The 22,630-nt window shown below is 35.4% G+C and overlaps 4 protein-coding genes and 1 long non-coding RNA gene across 5 annotated transcripts; 1 reads left to right on the top strand and 4 right to left on the bottom strand.

Moving 5' to 3' along the window:
• Nucleotides 1-1,083: 1,083 nt before the first annotated feature.
• LOC107023963 (uncharacterized protein YnbB-like) lies at nucleotides 1,084-7,372 on the bottom strand. Its single transcript, XM_015224815.1, has 13 exons — nucleotides 7,203-7,372; nucleotides 5,901-6,014; nucleotides 4,714-4,824; nucleotides 4,562-4,624; nucleotides 4,306-4,419; nucleotides 4,066-4,215; nucleotides 3,701-3,778; nucleotides 3,408-3,629; nucleotides 3,229-3,315; nucleotides 2,816-2,935; nucleotides 2,154-2,246; nucleotides 1,779-1,990; nucleotides 1,084-1,571 (listed from the first exon to the last, which is right to left on the bottom strand). Exons 1-12 carry the CDS (start codon nucleotides 7,338-7,340, stop codon nucleotides 1,931-1,933), a joined length of 1,350 nt encoding a protein of 449 aa, XP_015080301.1. The 5' UTR covers nucleotides 7,341-7,372; the 3' UTR covers nucleotides 1,084-1,571; nucleotides 1,779-1,930.
• Nucleotides 7,373-11,370: 3,998 nt separating this feature from the next.
• Nucleotides 11,371-14,909, bottom strand: LOC107024690 (lysine-specific histone demethylase 1 homolog 2-like). The gene is made up of 3 exons (XM_015225677.2): nucleotides 14,657-14,909; nucleotides 12,774-14,412; nucleotides 11,371-12,438 (listed from the first exon to the last, which is right to left on the bottom strand). Exons 2-3 carry the CDS (start codon nucleotides 14,317-14,319, stop codon nucleotides 11,705-11,707), a joined length of 2,280 nt encoding a protein of 759 aa, XP_015081163.1. The 5' UTR covers nucleotides 14,320-14,412; nucleotides 14,657-14,909; the 3' UTR covers nucleotides 11,371-11,704.
• Nucleotides 14,910-17,004: 2,095 nt separating this feature from the next.
• On the bottom strand, nucleotides 17,005-18,476 carry LOC114077961. The gene is made up of 3 exons (XR_003579347.1): nucleotides 18,356-18,476; nucleotides 17,874-18,247; nucleotides 17,005-17,134 (listed from the first exon to the last, which is right to left on the bottom strand). It is a non-coding gene; the product is annotated as an uncharacterized LOC114077961 (long non-coding RNA).
• LOC107025424 lies at nucleotides 17,201-18,591 on the top strand. The gene is made up of 2 exons (XM_015226211.2): nucleotides 17,201-17,635; nucleotides 17,876-18,591. The coding sequence occupies exons 1-2, from the start codon at nucleotides 17,407-17,409 to the stop codon at nucleotides 18,580-18,582; spliced, it is 936 nt and encodes a 311-aa protein (XP_015081697.1). The 5' UTR covers nucleotides 17,201-17,406; the 3' UTR covers nucleotides 18,583-18,591.
• Nucleotides 18,592-19,215: 624 nt separating this feature from the next.
• Nucleotides 19,216-22,326, bottom strand: LOC107026060 (receptor-like protein kinase THESEUS 1). Its single transcript, XM_015226899.2, has one exon. It carries the CDS (start codon nucleotides 22,069-22,071, stop codon nucleotides 19,555-19,557), a length of 2,517 nt encoding a protein of 838 aa, XP_015082385.1. The 5' UTR covers nucleotides 22,072-22,326; the 3' UTR covers nucleotides 19,216-19,554.
• Between the last annotated feature and the right edge of the window lie 304 nt (nucleotides 22,327-22,630).

The raw sequence follows: 22,630 nt of genomic DNA, 5'->3' as shown, positions 1-22,630 counted from the left end.
TTCTAAATGGATGCAAAAGGAAAATAGAATAAACAAATTTGAAACAAAGAACTTGAAATTGGTGTCAATAAAATTAATTTTCCAGTTTTTTTTATGATAAACTAATATTGAAGAATTCTTCCACACATTTAACATCAATAAAATATATAATTTTAATGTCTGGTGTATCATTACATGCCTAGCAATGTTATTGGTCAGTGCCCATAATGGCACGAGGATGCACGTTCAATACAAAGACCATACCAAAAATTTAATCAACTGAATTATTAACATCACACGTATGGGGAGAATTAATATTATAGACCACTTATAAAACAAAAGATTGTGGAAGAAATTTCATCCACACCATTCATAAAAATCACGTTGTATACATATGGAAATCAATTCATATAGTTTATGTAATAGATAATGAGCCCTCTTAATGAAAATTCCAGTTTCAGCAATAACTTTTACGTTCCAGAATAACGTTGGAGACGATTCTAAAATTGACCTGCCAGTCTTGATAATATCGAGTCAACAAAACCAAATCATACGACTAAGATTTGGACAAAGTAGTGTATCCCTAGGCATTATTAATTAGTTCGACAATATTAAGACTGTGATAAATACAAAAATAAAAAACTTTCATGATAAATCCATACAAGAAAAGACATAGCTAAGAATATAGTTCATCTCCTAGCAGAGACAAAAGAAAACACTAGGAAACTATTTGCCTAAGTTTGATGAACAATGTAACTTAGTACTTGTGCTGATGGAAGACGATGTATACTCGATGAAATCGGGTGTACAAGCAAATATTAGTAGTCATGCAGAAGCAAAGCAGGTGGCGCATAAATTACAACAAAAAATAACAAAACGTGAACGGAATTGAGCATTATTCTGTAAAAAAGTATGAGTTCGTCTATTAAGTTAGTGACTATTTTGAGCATATTGATGAGACAGAAAATTTTACATCAATGTTCAATTAACCAGACTATGATGCCTGGACTAAATTTGACAGCATCAAACGAGGATCTGTTTTCAAAAGTCCATTTGCTTGGTTCATGCTACTAACCTAATCGTAGAAAATTGGATCAGAAGAAATCATTAAAATCAGGGAGTTAGGTGAAATATTTCAAGTACAATGAGCTGAGCATGATGAACAGATTAATCAAATAGAATAAGCATGATAAACAATGAATTCATAATCATTTCAAGTAGTTGAGCACCTAGGAAAATGAAGCATGTTTTAACAAGAAGGAATTTGACTTGACTGACATGTCTTTTAACAATCAGGCATCTTCAAAGTAATCTGACCATATTCTCTGATGCACATTGGAAGAGGGGATGTATCTATAACCTCTCATATTCGTCTTCTTGAAAAAACGTGGACATGCCTTTGAGTTGTATGCAAATTTTTTCCTTTCCTTTTCCGAGAAACAATATCTATAGACAGAAGTATTAATACCGAGACAAACAAATCCTTACCACTGGATTTCTTGTTCTAGTACTCATGTCCAAGCAATCGTCTTCACCTCCTTTGTGTTCTTGTATATGATATAGTGTGGAGCATCCGATATCATTCGCATGGCCTGATGAATGAAACAGAAATAAGACATGACAAATCTTTTAATCAAATAATGTTTTAGAAAGAAAAGTCAAATCCATTGAAGCCATGTCAAAATCATAGTCAAGGGATACCAAAGCTCATAGTGATCTTTGCAGACTTGACATATTCACAGTTCTTTGAAAGACCCAAGGCTTTCGTAGTGCAAATCAGAGGAAAATTGTTATCTTACCTGTAAAAGGTAGAAAGACTACTCTACAAAATTTGTGCAGTTGATGAAGAATCTCTCTTTTGGCCACAATTTACGTTGATGAGATTCTGAGGAACTTGGTGGAAAAAATTGATTTGTGAAGGATATTCACCAATGTATGATCTTTTCCAGTTTCATAGAGATTTCAAAACCTCCCCCAGAACTAGTCCCCACTGCGTCCAATGAGTGCCACCCTGCAATTGGAAATTCGAGTGAGAAAATTGAATCTCCCTCAAATTCGTTGAAAAAACGAATAAACATATACCTCTTTCCCACATGATCAGTTACATAAACAAACATATATATAATTACTCCCATAGAAAACTAACTAATAGTCGCAGAAATGGCAGAGATTACCTGACAGAAAACAGAGAAAGGCTCTCTTAGTGGTCCATCACATGAGAGCTCGCTAGTACTTCCATCAATGAAGGTTCCATCAGCAAAAATTACCTAATCCATGAATAACATTCCAAAAATAGGCTGAAGGTAAGTTACTCAAGATAATACACTCTAGTAAAAAAGTAATTAAGTTGTGCTTCATATATAAATTATACTAAAAGAATCCAAATGCTGAGCATACAAAGGAAAAGAAAAAGGACAAGCTGGTAATTAGGTAGAAAACCAAGACAAAATTGCAGACATCAACCTAGACTCAAAAATTAAACCAACTATCCAAGCTCGAAAAGTCAGGACAGAAGTAAGCTTGCTTCTGATTCAATGCCACAAGTCCACAACTCCCTCATCTTCTATGATTCCAACGAATCCAAGCAGATAGAAGAAGACATTAAAGAAATGTTTCCTGCTATAAACATATTTGCTCATATTAGATTCCCATCGCAACTAATTCTACATGAGCTTTAAGGCATGATAGTTACATAGAGTTTCCTATGTCATAGCTTTAACAATTAACCATCTTCAATAATGTTATTTCCACCACACTGTTAACACAATACTAACAAGAAAAAAGAAATAGTTCCCTTCAAGTACAGCAAAACTAATTCCCAACGAACTGGTCATACCTCAGATGCATAGCCAGCAGTTACACCTGCAACAGGCCTGATAAAAGAGCTGACAGGAGAACTTCTTTGAACAGCCTCGCAAAAGGAAAGTAGATTCTCACGATTTCCAAGTTGTACAGCCTGACAAGAATAGCAAAACTTAAGTGTCCAGTTGCACGTGTAAGTGTGAAATCCAGCAATGACTGCTTTAAAATACCCACACACGTCTGAAAGCACCATTATATACTTGATATAGTGATATAATTCATAGAAGAAACACAAAGATAGTAACAATGCTCATTGAATGAGGAAGTGTGATTGAATGGTGGGTGGTACACTTTAGGACCATTTTTGAAACAGATGGGCATTCTTCGACAGTTAGCAATACAAGGACTTGTATATGCCTAGACAAATGCAAGATGTTACAAACAAACCTGCACTGTGTCATGACGCTTGATCCGGCAAAGTGGCTGCACTTTATATCCTTTAGCCGCCATGACTTCAGCTATCAGGAAGCTTCCCTTGCAACAGGAGTTAGGAATGCATATAACCAGGTGAGGCAGAAGTAGCAAAAGATTATTACCATATCAAAACTTTAGCAGAAAAGAGATACCTTTATTGCTTCACCAACCATTTGAGGTGAGAGGAATAAACCCTGAAATAAAGTTCTCATTATATCACCAGGGGTAGAACCGCAATCAACTCCAAGTCCTGGGGCCGAGAGACGGGCAGCTGCTGCTTCTACCCATTTTTTCCTTCCCGCAACATATCCACCACATGGTGCAATCGTTCCACCCGGATTTTTAATCAAACTTCCAGCAATTAGGTCAGCACCCTGCTCATCCAAAAATCAACATCTGATATTTCCACATGCAGAACTTTAATGACAAAAATAACTTTACATACCACCATAGGAGGTTCGATGTCGTCAACAAATTCACCATAGCAGTTATCTACCATGACCATGCAGCCTGGGTTCTGCATCTGCGTCAAAGAAGAGAGTTTGAAGGCAGAAGTATCTTTTCTCATAGCCAGTGTTAAGACATCCAAACACAAGTGAAAACAACAAAAAGTATTTATCCCAGTGTTACAAACACAAACCATCAAGGACCAGGATGACATCAGTTATATAGACATGGCATCTTATGCCTGATAAAGGGTATACTTCGAATAGCTTGTAATCTTTGGCACCCTTTTGAGTAGCCAAATATTTGAGAGTTTGTTATTGGAAATAACTGTTATCATCAAGGACGTGGTTTCAAAAGGTTTACCTTGATTATATCGATTGCCCGACCTATCTCAGTGACACTCAAACTGCGACGCCAGGAATAACCACATGATCTCTGTATGAGTGCACACTTAGTGTGAGGTCTTATAGAGGTTTTAAGTGCATCCCAATCAAGCCCGCCATCCTCTGCAAGCTGCGATATGTCCAGATAATGTTTGTTATTCTCAAATTCTGAAAAATTAAGTCATAAGAACTTAATATCTAACATGCAGATGCAACTTACTGGGACTTCCCGGTATTCTACTCCAAAATCTTTCAAGGAACCCAATCCACCAGAGTCCCTTTTTCCAATTACTTCCTCCAGAGTATCATAAGGTGCACCAGCTATCGCTAACAACTGAGACAAGTTGATTCAAGTCATTTTCAGTAAAAATAATAATTTTTCGGAAATGGCAAATGCGTGAAACATAAATGGGTATGGACTATAATAATTCATGAAACAGAGTATTGTGATAATAACAAGTATAGAATAACTATACCTCATCCCCTGGTCTTAAGAAAGCGAATAAGGCACAAGTGATTGCATGAGTACCTGAGAAGAACTGAAGGTGAAGTGCGAAAGTAGATTAAGAAAATATATCCTCTTTCACGGAAATATGAAGCTACCCAAAAAAAGAAAAAAATTGCAAACCTGTGATCGAACAATTGCAGACTCAGCACCAACAATTTCTGCAAAAGCCTGGTCCAAGGCTTCACGCCCACCAGCTTCTTCATGACCATAGCCAGTGCTACCACCAAAGTGCTGATGCAAGCATATTTTACACTTCTTAGTGCTAACAAAATAGAGTGCGTACTAGTTGCCACTATGACACTTGACCTTGTCAATGTCATTCCCGTCGACGAGACCATTCTGGTTACCCGTGCTCGGTAAAAATATTGTGTACCACAGAACACTTAGAAATAGGATCTCAAATTCTGAATAAGTTGGACAGTGTAAAAAATACGATGTAATATAATGCATTAATGTTGTTCCACTTAAAGGGGGATGATGTAATATTTTAACTAGGATGGAAGAGTGTCAATGACTGTCCTTATGTTTCATTTGTTCATAAACCTAAGGAACAGAACAAAACAAATTGTTGACGGATTTGAATCCCATCTAGCCATGACTCAACTCCCTCCACCCACATCCCCTAAAAGAAAGAAAATTGTGTGCTAATACTTGTACATGCATTATGCTTTCTTCAGAGAACAGAAGGTATATTGTAAAATCAAGGTAACATGTGTTTTCTATTTGTTGACATTCAGTCTCGCCACATCACATACGACAATGTTTATTGGACAATGGTAGTTGAACAAACTTTTAGCTTGCTTCCAGTCATGGTAATAAACTATAGTAGTTCTTATCTTTTTCTGTTTCTAATAAACAACAAATAATAAAATACTAGTCAGAGCACTCACCCAAAAAAAAAACCTTTTGACTAGTTTTTCAGTGATAAGATATCATTCACGGCATGCAGTAGAAGAAAAAAGATCATAGTCAAGGTACTGGCAAAACATGAAGGCCCCTCATGACTTTTTTTTTTTTTTGAGATTGTCAAAATAATCGAATTCATGAGCTTTTTATTTCCATCTGACCCTAGAGAGTATATCCTAAGGTAAAGGTTGAGTAAGGTTCTAAACCATCAGTATTCTAGGCCTAAAGCTCCAAATGATCATTTGCAAGGTTGGTATAGTTCACAGGAACCGAAGAATATAAAGAAATCTTGCAACGAAAATTGATATATTTGAAGATTCATTTGCTCCAAAGATGTAAAGTCACATGTAAATGATGTCTACAAGGTACAATTTAACAAATTTTGGAGAATGAAAACTTACATGAGACCCAACCTTGACCCTTTGGAAAGCTCTCAAAACTCGTGCAGTATTGCGTGCCACTAAATTGTCAACTTCTCTGAACTCTTTTGACAAAGAATCAACAGCCTTATTAACCTACACATTGTAGATCCAGAAAATGCAATCATGTTGCATTCATTTCTCAATAAATAGACTCATCCCAAGCCCACAATATCAATGCCAGAAATCCAGGATTTTAAGACAGTGAGCGCCTGAGCGGTGAGGCACTGCATCCACCACATTTTGTGGTAGTAAAGTGAAAACAAAGCATAAACATATATTCTCTCCGTCCCAACTTATGTGGAACTTTTTGCTTCCCGAGAGTCAGTTTGACTAAACTTCAAAGCTAAATTTGATTAGATTAACTCATTATTTTAAAATTGAAATTTAGAGATTCGAAAACTATAGCAATACATTTTTAAAATGCTAAATAAAATTTACATAGTTTGAATCTCATGAAGTGAAAAGTGCTACATAAATAGGGTACAGTCCGATACATCTGCCACTATGGCACTGTTCACAAGTGGTGGAGCTAGAATTTTTATTTAGGTAGTTCAAAATAGAAAGAGGTAAACATGTGAAGAAACAAAGGGATTCAACATCTACTATATACATATATATATTAACATATATTAACGGGAAAAAAGAAAAAGTTGGACCCTATATATAGTGCAATTTTTTGATGAAGTGGTACCCTGCCTCCGCCCTGCTGTCCACTTGAAACCGAAATTTAGTCATAGTTCCCCAGTAGTCTAAGTTATTTAGTGTATAAATTGCTGGAAGATATACTTTTTAAATTCATAAAGATCAGGCATAATACATAAACAAACACTTAAATGTCGCCTCAGCTTATAAGTAAGAACTCCAACTTTGAGAGTTCTTATCTAGACACCTCAACTTGGTCTCAACTAGTAACTACACACTCCAACTCATATTGTAGGCACTCCATATTGACATAACACATAAATTTTGGAGGTGCCTAGATGATCATTTTGTAAGTTGGCTTGCTCAACTCATAAGTTGATGTGTCTACATGCGGACTCTCAAATTTAGAATCCTTATTGCCAGTTAAGGCCAAGTTTGAGTGTCTATTGATGTATTAAGCATGAAGCAATACTACATACCAGTGGTTACAATGGTGTAAGTAAAAGTAAGAAAACGAGATTCCTACACAGAAATTGATGTAGCTGTTTCATTTATTCACCAAAATCAAAATTGTTTAACATTAAATTCAATTATTTTAGTTCTGATAAATCAACAGAGAATTTCGATATTCAGTTCTACCTCGGGAACAAACGGGGAATCGGAATGATGCAGCTGAGGAACTGAAACTCGAGAGCTCGAATGCACTGCAGCTTTAGCAGAAGTTACTCTCAGAGTAAGCGTAGGATAAGCAGAGGTGGCGCAGCATAAGACCGCCATTTTCGCAGAGCTCGGAGGGAAAATGGATATGGAAACTGGAGAGTGATAGAAATGAAACTAATCCATATAGGCTATAAGGCTTGTTGGGCTTTTTGTCCAAATTGGGCTTGGCTTATTGGGCTTATCCACATAGAAAATTAGGTAGAAATGACACAATATAACCACTTTTTTAATTCCAATTTTACAAAATTGACTAGCATATGAACATGTTTAAGCTTATTTAACATTAGAATTACATTATTAAAATAAAATAATTTTTCATTAAAAATAATTAACTTGAGCATTTTCAATAGATGACTCTTAAAAATAGTACATGAACATTTTGATATTCTTTGAGTCGTTTGGTAGAGTGTATTAGAAAAGTAATTATATATTAACTTTGTGTATTATTAATCGAAGTTAGTTTCTTAAATGGTCAGTCAGGTATTGTAAATTGCATTCAAATATCACTTTTATTTCATTTAGGATATATATATATCTCAACTATCACTATTTTCTTCAAAATATACTTAAACATTTCCAAAGTATTCTCTCCTAGCTTTAGATTTAATTATATGAATTATCATTGATCATTAAGAAAGTAAAGAAATTATTTTGAATCTTGTAGTATTAATTTTAAAATATGTATAATATGCTAAAATGTCACTTAATCATGTGGTTTTAAACATTCAATATGGAAAGTTATAATTAAAGAATTAGCCAAAAAAATGTTCTTTCTTTTTGTTTTAAAATAGACTAAAAATAAATAAGGCTAACAAATTGAAATGGGACATACATAATAATTTTCCACAAGAAAACCTATAAGAATTCTATTTATAGCTTTAAAACGCGGCACATCAAATTTTGGGACCTAAAATAGATACCTCGTTTCTAACCCTAGAGTCGGCCCTATAAATAGGTCATGGAGGCGCCGCAGTCCATCTATATATTTTCATTAACAAAAGTTGATACTCAATTTCTTCATATAGATCTGATAATTCTGTGTAATCAAAGGTGTTGTATGTGGGTTCGTCATAGTCCGTCTGTGTTTTCATTGACAAAAGTTGAATGTCAATTTCCTTATAGAAACCTGATGTTTTAGTGTTAGCAGAAGGTGTCATACGTGAAAGCGCAAATTTCATCTGTGTTCTCATTGACAGAAGTTAAATTCAATTCTCTCGTGGATACCAACGTTTCCGTGTTATAAAAGGTAAGACTGCTTTTTTACTATTTAGATCTATTTTAGTAATTAACTTTTTTTATTTTAGGTATTGGTACAAAAAAAGTTATTTACACAACATAGAAATATTTGTTATTCTTGTATCACTATTTATTCTTTTTTTTCTTTTATTGTTTATGCACGTATAAATAAATGTATCTTGTTAATAAATTGTTATGCATTCATATAATTGTATGTAATTGTCTTTCAATTGATGTTCAATGTTAGAGGCATACATATTAATTAATAGATCTAACAATTTATGTCACATCCCTAAAAAGGCTTCTCCTTTTTTCTTTTTCTTTCTTTTTTTTTTTTTTAGACATTTTGTGTTTGTTCTAAAGTAATCTTCTTCTTCAAAGTATTCAATCCTATACAATCTTGTTGTATAATTTTTTTGATAAATTTTACAAAGTCTAATAATTTTACACGAATATGTTTTGAATTATGAAAAGAGAAGGAAGAATTGTTTGTTGTTGTAGAATCTAATTAGATGTTTTTATGTTTTTGAAAAATCTGTAAGAGTAGTTTGATTGAAAAAAATGATTTTCTTATTTCGAGATTATAACATAAAGTAAAATCAATAATGAAATTATTTAGTAGACATTCTTTTAGTGATTTGAATTTTACAGTAGATAAATTGAGATAGATTTTTAGTTTTAATATTAACCATATATTTCTAAAGAACACTAAATTAAAGAACAACCTTGAGAAGGGCTTCTCGATCACTTAATAATTATGTTATTATTTAATCATCATATTATAATCATGTCGTACTATTAAGGTATATACTATCAATCATGTATTTTGATATAATATTTTACCAATCTTCAAGATTAAATATCTGAGTGGAAGATTGTTAGGGTATATACATGCAATATTAATCATGCATTTAGGTATAGTACATTATAATAATTGTGATGGTTAAAAGTTTAAGTGGAAGATTGTTGTGATATATACTATTAACTATATGTTAAGATATAATATTTATTATAGAATAAATATTTGTTCTGATACTAATTGTTGAAAAACTATATGCATAGCAGAAGCATACCAAAATTTCGTGTTTATATGAATAATAGATAATCAATACCATTTATACTACAACACATAAACTTGCTGAAATTTATTTGATAAAAAATATCTTTTAAAGTGTGAGCAGATATCTTCAAGCGAATCCCCAAGTTAGACAGATCTTCTAGCGAATCCACAATATAGACAACAACTACGCTCTTCTGCAGTGATCCCTAGTTCACATCCGAACTCTCTCAATACTTGGGTGGGCAAGTATGCATAGAAAATCTTCAATCTTTTGGTTTTTCTTTTTGGACTAAGAAGAAATCTCTATAAGTAGATATTCTCTAACCTAGAAAAAGATTGAAGGTTTTCTATGCATACTTGTCCACCCAAGTATTGAGAGAGTTCGGATGTGAACTTGAGATCACTGTAGAAGATCATAGTTGTTGTCTATCTTGTGGATTCGCTTGAAGGTCTGTCTAACTTAGGGATTCGTTTGAAGATATTTGTTTACGCTTCAAAAGGTATTTATCGAATTAAATTTCAGCAAGTTTATGTATTTTAACACGATTGTATGTTCTAGCATAAATGGTATTGAATATCTATTATTCACGTAGGCAGTAAAATTCTTGTATGCTGTCACGATACATGTAGTTTTCTAACAATTTAGATATTTAATCTTGAAAATTATTAAAATACTAAATCTAACCCATGATTAATAGTATATACACGTACAACTTATTCTACTAAATTGTCCTCTCAAAAACTTGTTTCTACTATGTAATGCTAATCATCCAGAATTAACTCTAGTTATGAATTCAACATTATTTTACAATTTTGATCAAAATGTTATATTTATGTTATGAAATCCACTTGATTATATATATAAACAATTTACTCAAACACTTAGTAATCTACAATATAAAAGTCCATAAACTCAAAAAAATCAAATGTATATTTGTTAAGCCATATCTTTTTTTTTTCTTTTTGATAATAAGCAGTTACTTGTTTGATATATAGTGAAGCTATCACCGATCGAATTTATTAAACATGTTGGGGAGAAAGATGGCAATGCAAAATTGGAAGAGTCAAATTTGGGTGATTAATAAGGAAGGGTGCAAACAAAATCTATGGAGGACATGTTTTTTGAAATATCACATCGATTCATTTCATAGGCCAATTCGTGGAGGAATTATACATCGTGATGAGTTTATTCGTTGCAGTATGTGTACATTTGAAGATTGCAAATGCCGTGCATGTGTCGACTTTTTCAATAACATTTGATCAAACGTTTCTTCGTTGACGTGTCTACTTCTAACCGAGGGTATTTATAAAATCTTTATACTTTCTCTATTTTAATTTGTTTTAGTCTTTTATATATTTGAAAATTGCTACTATATAGAAGACTCTAGGAGCTAGAGCAGACGAAGAGACATACAACATGCTTCTGGCCGAGGGTATTTATAAAAATTTTATACTTCATTTTAAATTTGTTTGTCTTATTTACTACTAGTTGGTGTGTCTGTTTCTGGTCGAGAATATTTATGAAATTTTTATACTCTCTCTGTTTTCATGTGTTTCTCTTGTTTTTTTAGTTTTTTATATATTTAAAAGTTACTACTATATAGAAGAGTCTAGTAACAGACAACCTCTTCATGAACATTCCAGTTTATAGTTGAGAGTGTTTACGAAAGAGCAGACACCTCTTTGTCAACATTCCTGCTGTTTTCGATCCTTTTCTCTTTATATATTTGAAAATTACGTACGAAAGTTAATAATTAAAGAAGAAATAAATAAATTGACACACAGCTGACATGCATACAATTAGTTTCTTTCATTTTCAGCACTTTGCTTGTACAAGTTTAATCACTCCTTTAAAAAGATTATACAACTTTGACTACAAAAGAGAGCAAAAACCTATTTAGCCTACAAGAAAAGTTTGCACTATCTAGGAGTACAAAGCACAAGCATACAGAAAAATATCCACAATATAAACAACAGCACAGAGTAGGCAGGCTTGAAACTCCCAAACCAGATGCCAAATGCGCTTTCATCGATCCTTTTTCACACTCTGCTGCCAGATGCACAATATATACCTGCGAGCTATACATGAATACAGTAATATTGAAGAAACTTAGCTTATATATACTCAAGGTAACTGACTGCTACTTTCGCCTGCCTTCTGCTTGGCAGTATAGCTTCGACTCCTTCTACCTTTAACAATTTTAGCAGCCAAAGTATGGCCTTGAACTCCTAGTCCATTCGCTCCCACTAACTTTAACCCAAGACCTTCAAGCAAATCTGACAATTTGCAATTGTTTCCCTCCTTCACCAACTGCAGCTCGTGTGCTTGCTCACGAGAGACAACTGTATAAAGCTGCAGTGATGGATTTAATAAATGTTGAGGCATATTGTCTACCTCTTCTGAATTAAGCTCGTCGTTGGATTTTCCAAAAGTAACTCTCATCAGTCCTAAAGAATTAGAATCACAAGTGAGGGGATCAAATACAAATAACAACTTCCCGAATGCTAGATCTGGCTTTTCGAACAACTCTTCCAATGCATCATTGCTTGGTCGAACATTCTTTGATACAGTTCTCCTTGGATTGTTTTGCCTCGCTTTCATGGATTGGGAAATGTGAGAAGCTTCTCTTAAGCCACTCAAATAGGCTCCATGCATGGTGGCTGGATGTTGTCGAATCGTAGCCTCTCCAGCAAAAAACAACCGACCTCCGAGATTTTCTGCAAGTATGTCATAATCACTGCCAGATGACTGAACACGAACATGTGAATATGAGCCAAACGAAAAGGGATCACTTCCCCATTTTGTGCATATGGATTGTATAGGATCAGGCACGCTTATTCCCTTTTGCTCATAAATGCCTGTCGAAGTAGCCATATGAAAATCAAAACCAGATTTCAGGTTCTTCCTCAAAGAACAAAAAAAGGGAAAAGAAAATTAAAAATCTATCAGTCTAATATAAATATAGATGATACGTTCCTAAGGAGACCTCCTAGTGGTTAAATCATGACAATAAGGTTGGAACCCCAACTACAACATATGGTGTGAACCCATTTTCTCCACCCTCCATGAGCAGGATCACATGGGAAGCCTGTTGTTTGTTAGCTGGACAGGCTGATTGGTTGATTAGTCAAGGAGCGTGTAAGTTGACCCCTAGAAAAAAATATAAAGATACAAAAACAAAAAAGGATGATACCTTTGAGAATGTTAATCACTCGATTAATTAAAGTGGACGGATCTGTGCTTTCGAAAAGTTGAGCAGCGTCACCAGCAACAAGTGCAATAAGTACTGGACCCCCAGAAACAGTATGGTAACTGTAAAATAAGAAGTACTCTCCTCGTCTGTGGCTATGATGGTTGAGGCAACCGAAGGTATCCAAGTCTTCGCCCCAAAAAATATGAGGAAATACCATGGCAACTTTATTCAGCAACCCAAATCCTAGCCTATCAATAGCTTCAAGCTTCTTCTCAGGTAACTCTGGTTCAAATCTAATTGATCTTCTTTTTAGTACCCCAAGAGGAACAGTACATAGGACCATGTCTGCCTGAAAAAGTTGGTCCCCAGCAATGACCTCAACTCCTTCATTTCCATACTTAATTGTCTGAACGGTCTTTCCATAGAATATAGGAACTCCTTTACACAATGCCCTGATCATAGCTCGATTTCCACCAACAAGAAAACAATGATCACCATCCATTTCATAAGGATCGTCCTGATCCCAGTAGGCAGCAGAGAGTTCCGAGAGGCATCCAGCATTTGCATATTCCAAGTTAGCAAAATGCCAATGCAGAAGTTGCTTCTCCTCTTTAGTTTTAGCCACACAATATAATCGTCTAAGTGTCTCCAAAACGGAGCCTAACGAGACATCAGTAGCCAATCCACTTACGATTTTTCGTAGTTCAGCAACTTTGTCTAGTAGCTTATTGAAAATGAGTTCAACTGTGGAATCAACTACTGAATCAACAGGAGCACCATCAGGCTTGTATAAAGGACACTTATCTCTAACACTGTGAAGCGGAATGGAAAGTTGTCTAGCCAAAACTCCCAAAGGATTCGCATGGATACCAGTTATAACACTGCCACCAAGATCCACAGCAGCAAACTTTCCCTTCCATCCCATTTTCTCAGAATAAACTCTCCCTCCAGGTCGGTTCCTACCTTCAAGGACAGTTACCTTGAATCCAAAAGCCATCAGTTGCCTTGCTGCAGCCAAACCAGCGAGTCCAGCACCAATGATAATTACAGACCCTTCTCTAGGTTCCTCAGGAAGATTACATTCAAATGATGATGAAACCCCGAAATTTATATACCCGTTACTTAAAAGAAAATCATATGCTATGGCTACCAAATGTTCATACTCAACACTTATAATTTCCCTTATCCTTCCTTTGTTCAGCCAAATATGCACATTCTCCCTCCATTTTGCGAGAATATGATTTCTCACAACGATGTAATCGTTCTGCTCTTTCCCATCCAATTCACTTACAACTCCAGCCTTTTGTTCTTCTTCAAGAAGGTCATCAATTGGGAAGCCCAAAGAAAGAGCAATCAAGGCCTCTTTTTCAGTTTCTTTCTCCAAATCTTTCTTCGTTCTAATCTTCTTCCCCACCGGACTACCCAACTGCTCATCTATGATTTTATCCATCACAGTCTCATCATAATTCCTAGAAGCTAACCTCCTTCTCACAGGTCTCCTTGAGACTGAACCCCCTGAATTTGGGATTTCCATTTTTTTTTCCATTTCCCCAACAAACTGCTACTTCTACAACAATGTTAAACTAAACTCACCCTAATTATAGCCTTAATTCACTTCAAAATTCCAAGTCTCGGCAACCTGATACCAATTCAACATACACAAATACAAAACAAAATTATTTTCCAGAAAAATTGAAACTTACACTAAATTAGATACTAAAATTGATCATGGAAAGCTAGTACAAAATGTAACAACCAGATTGCAATTTTCTACGCAAAAGGCGTCACAAAGTACTTCAAATTCGAATTATATCATGGGAATTAGGGATTCATGAGAAACAGTGAGGGATTCGGGTTTTTGTTTCATGACAAAGAAAACTTACAATTTCAAGCCCAGTTAAGATCCTGAAGGTGTTCGGAGAAGCAAAGAATTCACGGTGTAAAGGTTTACTCCGGCGATATTTGAATTTGGCGGGCGAATAAATCAGTTCAAATTGGATTTAAGTGTTCAAAATCTGATGCAAATTGTTATTACATCCATATATTTATCCCATTTTTAACTCATAACCGTTCGTAAGTTTGAAAAAACTGACCAAAACCGTCTTCAGTTAACTTTTTCTTCTATTTTAACGGAGCTTTCTGTGTGATACCCTCTGTGATATTTTGGGGATATTTTATCCCTATCGTTCAAAAATTAGAGCATATATACTCTTTATACTAACGAATGCACACGTCTCACAATCTTATCCATCGGTCCGACATTTATTAACAAATAAGATTATGTCATGTGTCCTTATTCAGTCTTCTGTTAGAGTGAAGGGTATATATGCTCTAGTTTTTTTATAGTAAGAGCACCAATGTCTCAAAAGTATGACAGAGGATATTTGCATACCATTTACGATTGTTTGGGGTATATTTGTCCTTTTTCCTATTTATTTTGAAGCCTTCCTACTTTGTGGTGTTGGTTATGTTGTGGATATTTTTTTTTTTATGCTTGTCTTTTGTAAGGAAAAAGGACGTGAAACTATCGTAAATGGTATGCAGGTAACTTTCGTCATATTTTTGGAACATTGATATTTCTATCGTACAAAAATTAGAGCATATATACCGTTCACTCTAACGGAAGACTACCTAGGGACACGCGGTGCAATCTTATCCCTCAGTTCGATGATAAAATTATGCCACATATATGTCAGTTAGAATAAAGAATATATATATCTAGTTTTTAAACGATGGGAACACAAATATACCAAAAATATAATGAAAGATATCTATATATTATTTACAATAATTTAAGAGTATATTTATACTTTTTCCCTCTCTTATACTCCTGGATAATGCAAACTTTCTTCTAGGCTAAAGAATTCTTTTGTTCCCTTTTTTAGTCAAACTTGTATAATTTTTTGGAAGTAAGGAGATAAATTAGGATGGGATTAAACTTGTACAAGCAAAGTGCTGAAAACAAAAGATTTTTAATTGAATGCATGTCAGCTATGTGTCAATTTATATATTTCTTTTTTAATTATAACCTCCCCGTAATTTTCAAATATATAAAAACAAGAGTTGAAAACACTCTTAAATTTGACGCAAATTATTAATTTCATTTTGAATTATGGACAGCCTTAAAAACACTCTTGTACTTAATTAACTAAACTTAAACACACCATTAATTTTGTAGAAATTCTATAAACACCGTCAAACTGTAGAAAAAATATAGAAATTTCATAAACACCCTCAACTAGAAGAAAAAATGTTGCCGAAGAGGTCCCTTGCTCCTGGAGACTTCTATATAGTAGTAAAGTAATTTCAAAAAACAAATTAAAACGGAGAAAATATAAAAATCTCATAAATATGCTCGACTAGAAATAAACATATCAACGAAGAGGTGCCTACTCCTGGAGTCCTCTATATAGTACTTAATAAATAAGATAAAACAAATTTAAAGCAAAGAAAGCATAAAAATTTCATAAATATCCTCGGCTAGAAGCAAACACGTCAAAAATAGCTGTTGTAAAGGCTTCTATGTAATAGTAAATTTACAAATATATAAAACAGTAACAAAAACATGAATAAATTAAAATTAAGAAAGTAATCAAATTTCATAAATACCCTCAACTAGAAGCAGACACATCAATAAAGACACAAAACGTCGTTGAAAAGGTCGACGCATGCACGGCATTTCCAATCTTTACTTGAAACTTAAAATTTGCTCACAAATTAGCGTATAAAATCGCTATGAGATATTCTCATATATCTAAATTTATAAATTTTATATTAAATCCATATTGATTCCAATTTATTTTTAAATTATTTAAAAATGTTATTAACCTCCAAACAATTTGAACAAACATGCTCTAAGTCAACTTTAATGTACAAGGACGGTGGAGTCGACAATGTAGTTCATGTCCGAAGATGTGTTCACGGAGGAAATATAGGAAGGAATCTAGGTTTCTTGAAAAACATATTAGTGTTTAACGTATCCGTTTCAATTTATGCGACACATATATATATTATTTTAGTCCATTAAAAAAATGAAATACTCTTAATTTTAAAAACGTTAACTTTACACTTTTCGTTTATCAAAACTTTTATAATCACAGATATTATGATATGTTAAGTGTACAAGTTTCAAAAGTTATATAGCTAGACTAGTTTTCCCGTAACGTGTCATTATAACCAAAATACGAAACATATAACTTTATAAACCAACAATAACAACATATCTGTCAAATCTCAGAAGTGAGATGTGAGAAGGATAGAATATACGCAGATCTTTCAGTACTGTGTTATAAGGCAACTTGTAAATGTATAAAGAAAGATACTTCAATACTCCCTTAAGTCATGTGATTTTGCTTCCAAATCTGCAAGAGAAATTGTCAACTTCCTTTATTATAAAGGATTGCAAGTCCCAAAGCATTGACTAAAGATTACAAATTAATTTTTTTAACTGCAACTAAGATTGAATGAACAAGAAGCTATAAAACTAGTAGTAGTATTTTACTGGCAAATTGCAGAAAATATAATATGAACTAAAAGATGAATTGAAAAGAATCTCCTTGGATTAGCTCTATAAGAGGCCAAGGGAGAAGACAAACTAGGACATATTGAACTTCATACAGCTTGCGCGGAGAAAATGAGTAACCTAAAAAACAAGTTGTTTTTCGCTATTGTGATACTCTTCCTAGCTGGTCTAACAGAGGTCAATGGAGGAGAGCTAATAACCTGCACCAACCGGAAAAGCAAATGCTTTCTGAAACCATTATATTGCCCTGCGGAATGCCCATCAAAATCTCCAAGTAACCCGAAGGCTAAAGTTTGCTATATCAACTGTAATTCCCCGGTGTGCAAGCCTGAGTGCAGAAGTAAGAGATTCTCTATGTTCTTAAACATTTTCTGTTTCATGTTTGAACTTCGACTTTCTTGTGCTAGAACTTTATCTCGCTAACACTAAAGTACTGTACACACTTTCTTAAAACGATTGGGCTAAAAAAAAAAAAGTCCCCAAGAATGTTTTCAAAACAAACATGTTCATTTGAAACAAATCGAAGGATGATCATGATACTTCACAAATATCTAAAATTCTTGATCATTGATACTTACAGACAGGAAGGCGAATTGCAATCAACCCGGAGCAGCATGCTTGGATCCTCGCTTCATTGGTGGAGATGGAATTGTATTTTACTTCCATGGCAAGAGCAATGAACATTTCAGCTTAGTTTCAGATCTTAATCTCCAGATTAATGCCCGTTTCATTGGCTTGCGACCTGCTGGTAGACCCCGAGACTACACATGGATTCAAGCTCTTGGAATACTCTTTGACATGCATGCTTTTTCAGTGGAGGCTACCAAGGCAGAGTCTTGGGACGACGAAGTTGATCATCTGAAATTCTATTATAACGGAAAAGAGTTAGGCTTACCAGAAGGATATCCATCCATATGGGAATCTTCTGAAAGCGGCATCAAGGTAGAAAGAACTGCAAACAAGAACGGTGCTTTTATCACACTACCAGAAGTAGCAGAAATTTCAGTAAATGTAGTACCTATTACCAAGGAAGACGACAGGATCCACAACTATCAATTACCTTCTGATGACTGCTTCGCTCACCTGGACGTGCAATTCAGATTCTATGGCCTCTCAACGAAGGTTGAAGGCGTTCTTGGCCGGACTTACCAGCCAGACTTCAAAAATCCAGCAAAACCAGGTGTTGCAGTGCCTGTAGTGGGAGGTGAAAAGATGTACAGAACTTCAACCCTTTTGTCTTCCAAATGTAACTCCTGTATCTTCTCTCCAGCTGGAGTTTCTGAATAATCAGACCCCCTAGTCATGGATTATGGGACTTTAGATTGTACTGGAGGATCAAGCGGTGGCCATGGAATAATTTGCAGAAAATGAGCACCCAATTGGGATATTATTTCTTATGTCAGTTGCAGATAATAAAAAGCATGATTTTCAGTTCTTATTTAGGCTATGTTTCTTTCCTCAAGGGCACATGATAATCTGCAGATGTGTATCTAAGATTTCAAACAAACTTTTCAAGAATGACTTGTGAAAAAGTGCTACAATTGAATACACTAAGAGTAGCTAAGTACTTAATAATTAGGCCAACATAGCATCAAAGGAAATTATAGAAGCATATGATATGAAATGTCTGACATAACAGATGAATCATATTTCCCACATACTAATAACTATATGTTTAAGATGTTTAGAAGCCCGCGACAGAACTTCTATAGAGGATTACTGTATGCAAAACAGAAAATATGTGTTCGGCTGAACTGTTTCATAACCATTTAGATGGCAGCTCAGCCTATAATAGTCAAAACAGATTCCCAACATTGAGTTTGTCTCATAACAACGATCAACTTAGGAGAGCATCATTATTGCCTTTATGGCAGCAAAAGCAGCAGTAACAGCATGACAAATTAAGCAAGTATCAGAAGATAATTCAGCAGAAGTGCTGCAACAATTGATTAATATTGTTTCTCTCCGCATCACTGATTACAATGCTTTGACAATTTAAAGTCATGACATCTATGAGTAAAAGAGGCAACTCTATCACCTATGTAATAGTTCATACAAGGTTACAACACTTAGTATTACAAAGACAAATTTCAGTGGATGCCCAGCTCCACTAATCATTTACAGTACATACCCGAGCATTTATTAGGAAAAATTGACTCAAAGACTATGAATGAAAAGATTTTTAAATCACATTAATATTTTGTTGAAGCCACAAAATAAAAATTATGGGATATCACATACACCAGAGACTGTTCCTTTTCACCTTCCCCGTGGATTTACCAGTTGAGAGAAAACAGCACTAGTGGCAGCATCCTCTGCATCATCATCAGTTCCAGAGTTGATCCCATCGATCATACTAACACTATTGTCAAATGGCTCAAGTGGTGTCAAAGGTATGCTGGGTATATGGTTCGTGCTGTTATCATCGGGCTCTGCTAGAGCTGATGAGGTTTCCTCAAGCTGAAGAGCATATTCTAGATTCCATAGAACATCCCCCATGGAAGGTCTATCAACTCCATGGTCAGCCAAACACTTCTCCGCGGTCTCCCCAAACTTCTTGAGGGAGGCTGAATTCACCTTCCCTGTAAGATTTGGGTCCATTATCTGATCCAACATGCCTTTCTTTTGCCAAGTCATGGCCCACTCGGCTATATTGACTTGATCCCGTGGTAGGACAGGATTCAATGCAGGTCTGGTGCAGAGCACTTCCATTAGGACAACACCAAATGAATAAACATCTGATTTCTCAGTAAGCTGCTGTCTTCTAAAGTACTCGGGATCCAGGTAACCAAAGCTACCTTTAACAGCAGTGCTGACATGCGTCTGATCAATAGCTGGTCCAGCTTTAGAAAGACCAAAATCAGCAACTTTAGCTACAAAGTTCTCGTCCAAGAGTATGTTTGTAGTTTTCACATCACGGTGAATGATGCTCTGTGATGCACCAGTGTGGAGGTAATGCAGCCCCCTAGCAGCACCTATACAAATCTCAAGACGCTGCTTCCACGAAAGAGATGGAAGATCCGTTCCATAAAGATGACTTCGGAGAGGCCCATTTGCCATGTATTCATAAACCAAAATCATTTCTGATCTTTCATCACAATAACCAATCAAAGACACAAGATGGCGGTGGCGAAGCTTGGATAACATTTCAATTTCTGTTCGAAATTCAGCTAGACCTTGTTCAGATCTCGGGTTGCCCCTTTTGACAGCAAGCCTTGTCCCATCTTCTAGTGTTCCCTTGTAGACTCTACCAAAACCACCAACACCAAGAAGCAAGTTTTCATCAAACTTGTTAGTAGCATCCATTATTTCTTGGAAACTGAAGAATCGACCAAGATTGGGTGAAGCTAAGGAGATACAGCTTGCCGTTCCACTCTTTTGAGAAACTGTGGACATCTTTGTCAAACTTAAAGAGTTTCCATATAGGGGAAGAGGAAGCCATGGCTGCCCCTGGTGAGAGCTCTTTGATCTGCGGGCTACCAAGCAGCAATAACACAACCCAATAATTGCTAATGCAGCTGATGCTCCTCCTACAACAGAACCAATTATAATACCTTTATTGTTCTTTTTGTGAGGCCTCACAAATAGAGTCTCAACAGATGAAACCCCACTCAAGCTTCTAGCTCCATTGCTAATCTTCATGATTTCTAATCCATTCATAAGGGCATTGATCCAATCAGCTCCTGTGTCTGGACCAACACTGACTGTCAGAACACCTGAATTTGTAGTGGAGTTGGAGACAAAATCTCTGTAATACGGCATGTCCAACTTACCAACTGAAGACAAATCCAGGTCCAGTAAAGCAGTGTCATCATTTATGTACAGATTAAAAAGTAATGTATTCAAGGACTCGCTCACGATATCACAAAAATGTACGCGGATGAGGTACATGAAGTTTGGATCAACTGGGAACTCCCAGGTGATATTGAAATTCCCATCGACAGTATTAGCATCTCCCATGGTTTCAGCAGTAGCATAAACCCAATTTGGTGCTATTTCAGGAGTAATGGTGGCTGGATATTTTATGCTTGAAGGGGTAACTGAAACATTCACTGCAGAGCTGTTAACATGAAGGTACTTAACATCATTCTCCCACGTTCTTCCTAAAGTATCATTCTGAGCAGTAATCAAAGGACCTCCCATGTTTAACCGATAAACAGTTTCAAGGGCTAGCCCAGAAAGGCCATTGAAAGGTGCTGGTGGAGATGCTGTCACTGCTTGATCAGGAATCAACTCATCAGGAGCTGATACAACTTCAATCGCATTAATAAACGCAACGGAGTTGTTTGAAGGGATTAAAGCAACAGTCAAGCTATCTGAAGTGACATTAATTGAGTATTCCTTAAATAGGTAAGTACCCTTATATCTCTTGAAACTGAAATTGTTCAACAGAACAAAATTCTCTGTGACAACTGTGATTGAGGCAGATGTTAAGTTATAACCAGGGAGAGGATAGAAATAAAGGCGAACCCAATGTCGCCCTTCTCGATGAATATCAAATTCGTAAGATGTTGTAGTGTGGAAAATTCTAGCAGACTGGTAAATTGAAAATGGAGCAGTGGAATTAGATGTTGCAGAAATAGAATTTTCTTCACTTTCCAAAACAACTGAAGAATGGTGTGTATCAGGAACAAAAATCTGGCCAAGAAAGGTTACATTTTTGGAAGATCCACAAGCAATCAAATATTTATCAGCAGGAGTAAAAGCAGCATTAGCCTCCAGAATAAAGAAACAGGACAACATAAAAGCTAGAACCAAATGCACCCATAGCCCCATTTTAACAAACACCTGGTGGGTACTACAAACTCCAAATTCCCCAAAGAGAATTTACACACTAATCTTACAAACCATTAATAGATCTATCTGAACCAATTAAAGAGTAGCAAAGAAGCAATGAATAAATCAAGAAAAAAATGAATCTTTTTCACTACTGTTACCTCATTTTCTAGAGCTAAAAAAACTTAAAGATTAGAAATGGGTATTGAGAAAAAAGAAGAAATAAAGAAAACCCAGAAGGGGAATACCTCAATGCCACCATGAAAAACACAATCAAGTAGAGCTTTTTAGTGCAAAGTTTCCAAAACAGCTCTTTACAGGCTGTTGATTAGGCTGTCATTTTACAGAAGATATAGCAAAGGGGAGAAATGGAGGACCCCACAAAAGAACCCCCAACCCCCCACCCCCCACAGTTACACCAGCTGTGTTTCAATGGTCATTGTGGTTTGATTTTGATTCACTCATCAGTATCTCAGAAAGAGCTATGAAGCTTCTGTAACTGATACATTAAATGTAATATTTATCTATCTGTACCAGCCTCTGTTTTGCATGGATTCAT

Source organism: Solanum pennellii, chromosome 7, assembly GCF_001406875.1.
Source record: "Solanum pennellii chromosome 7, SPENNV200".
In the NCBI taxonomy this organism is placed as follows: domain Eukaryota; kingdom Viridiplantae; phylum Streptophyta; class Magnoliopsida; order Solanales; family Solanaceae; genus Solanum; species Solanum pennellii.
The sequence above is the reverse complement of the archived record's forward strand: the minus strand, read 5'-3'. Positions and strand labels throughout refer to the sequence as shown.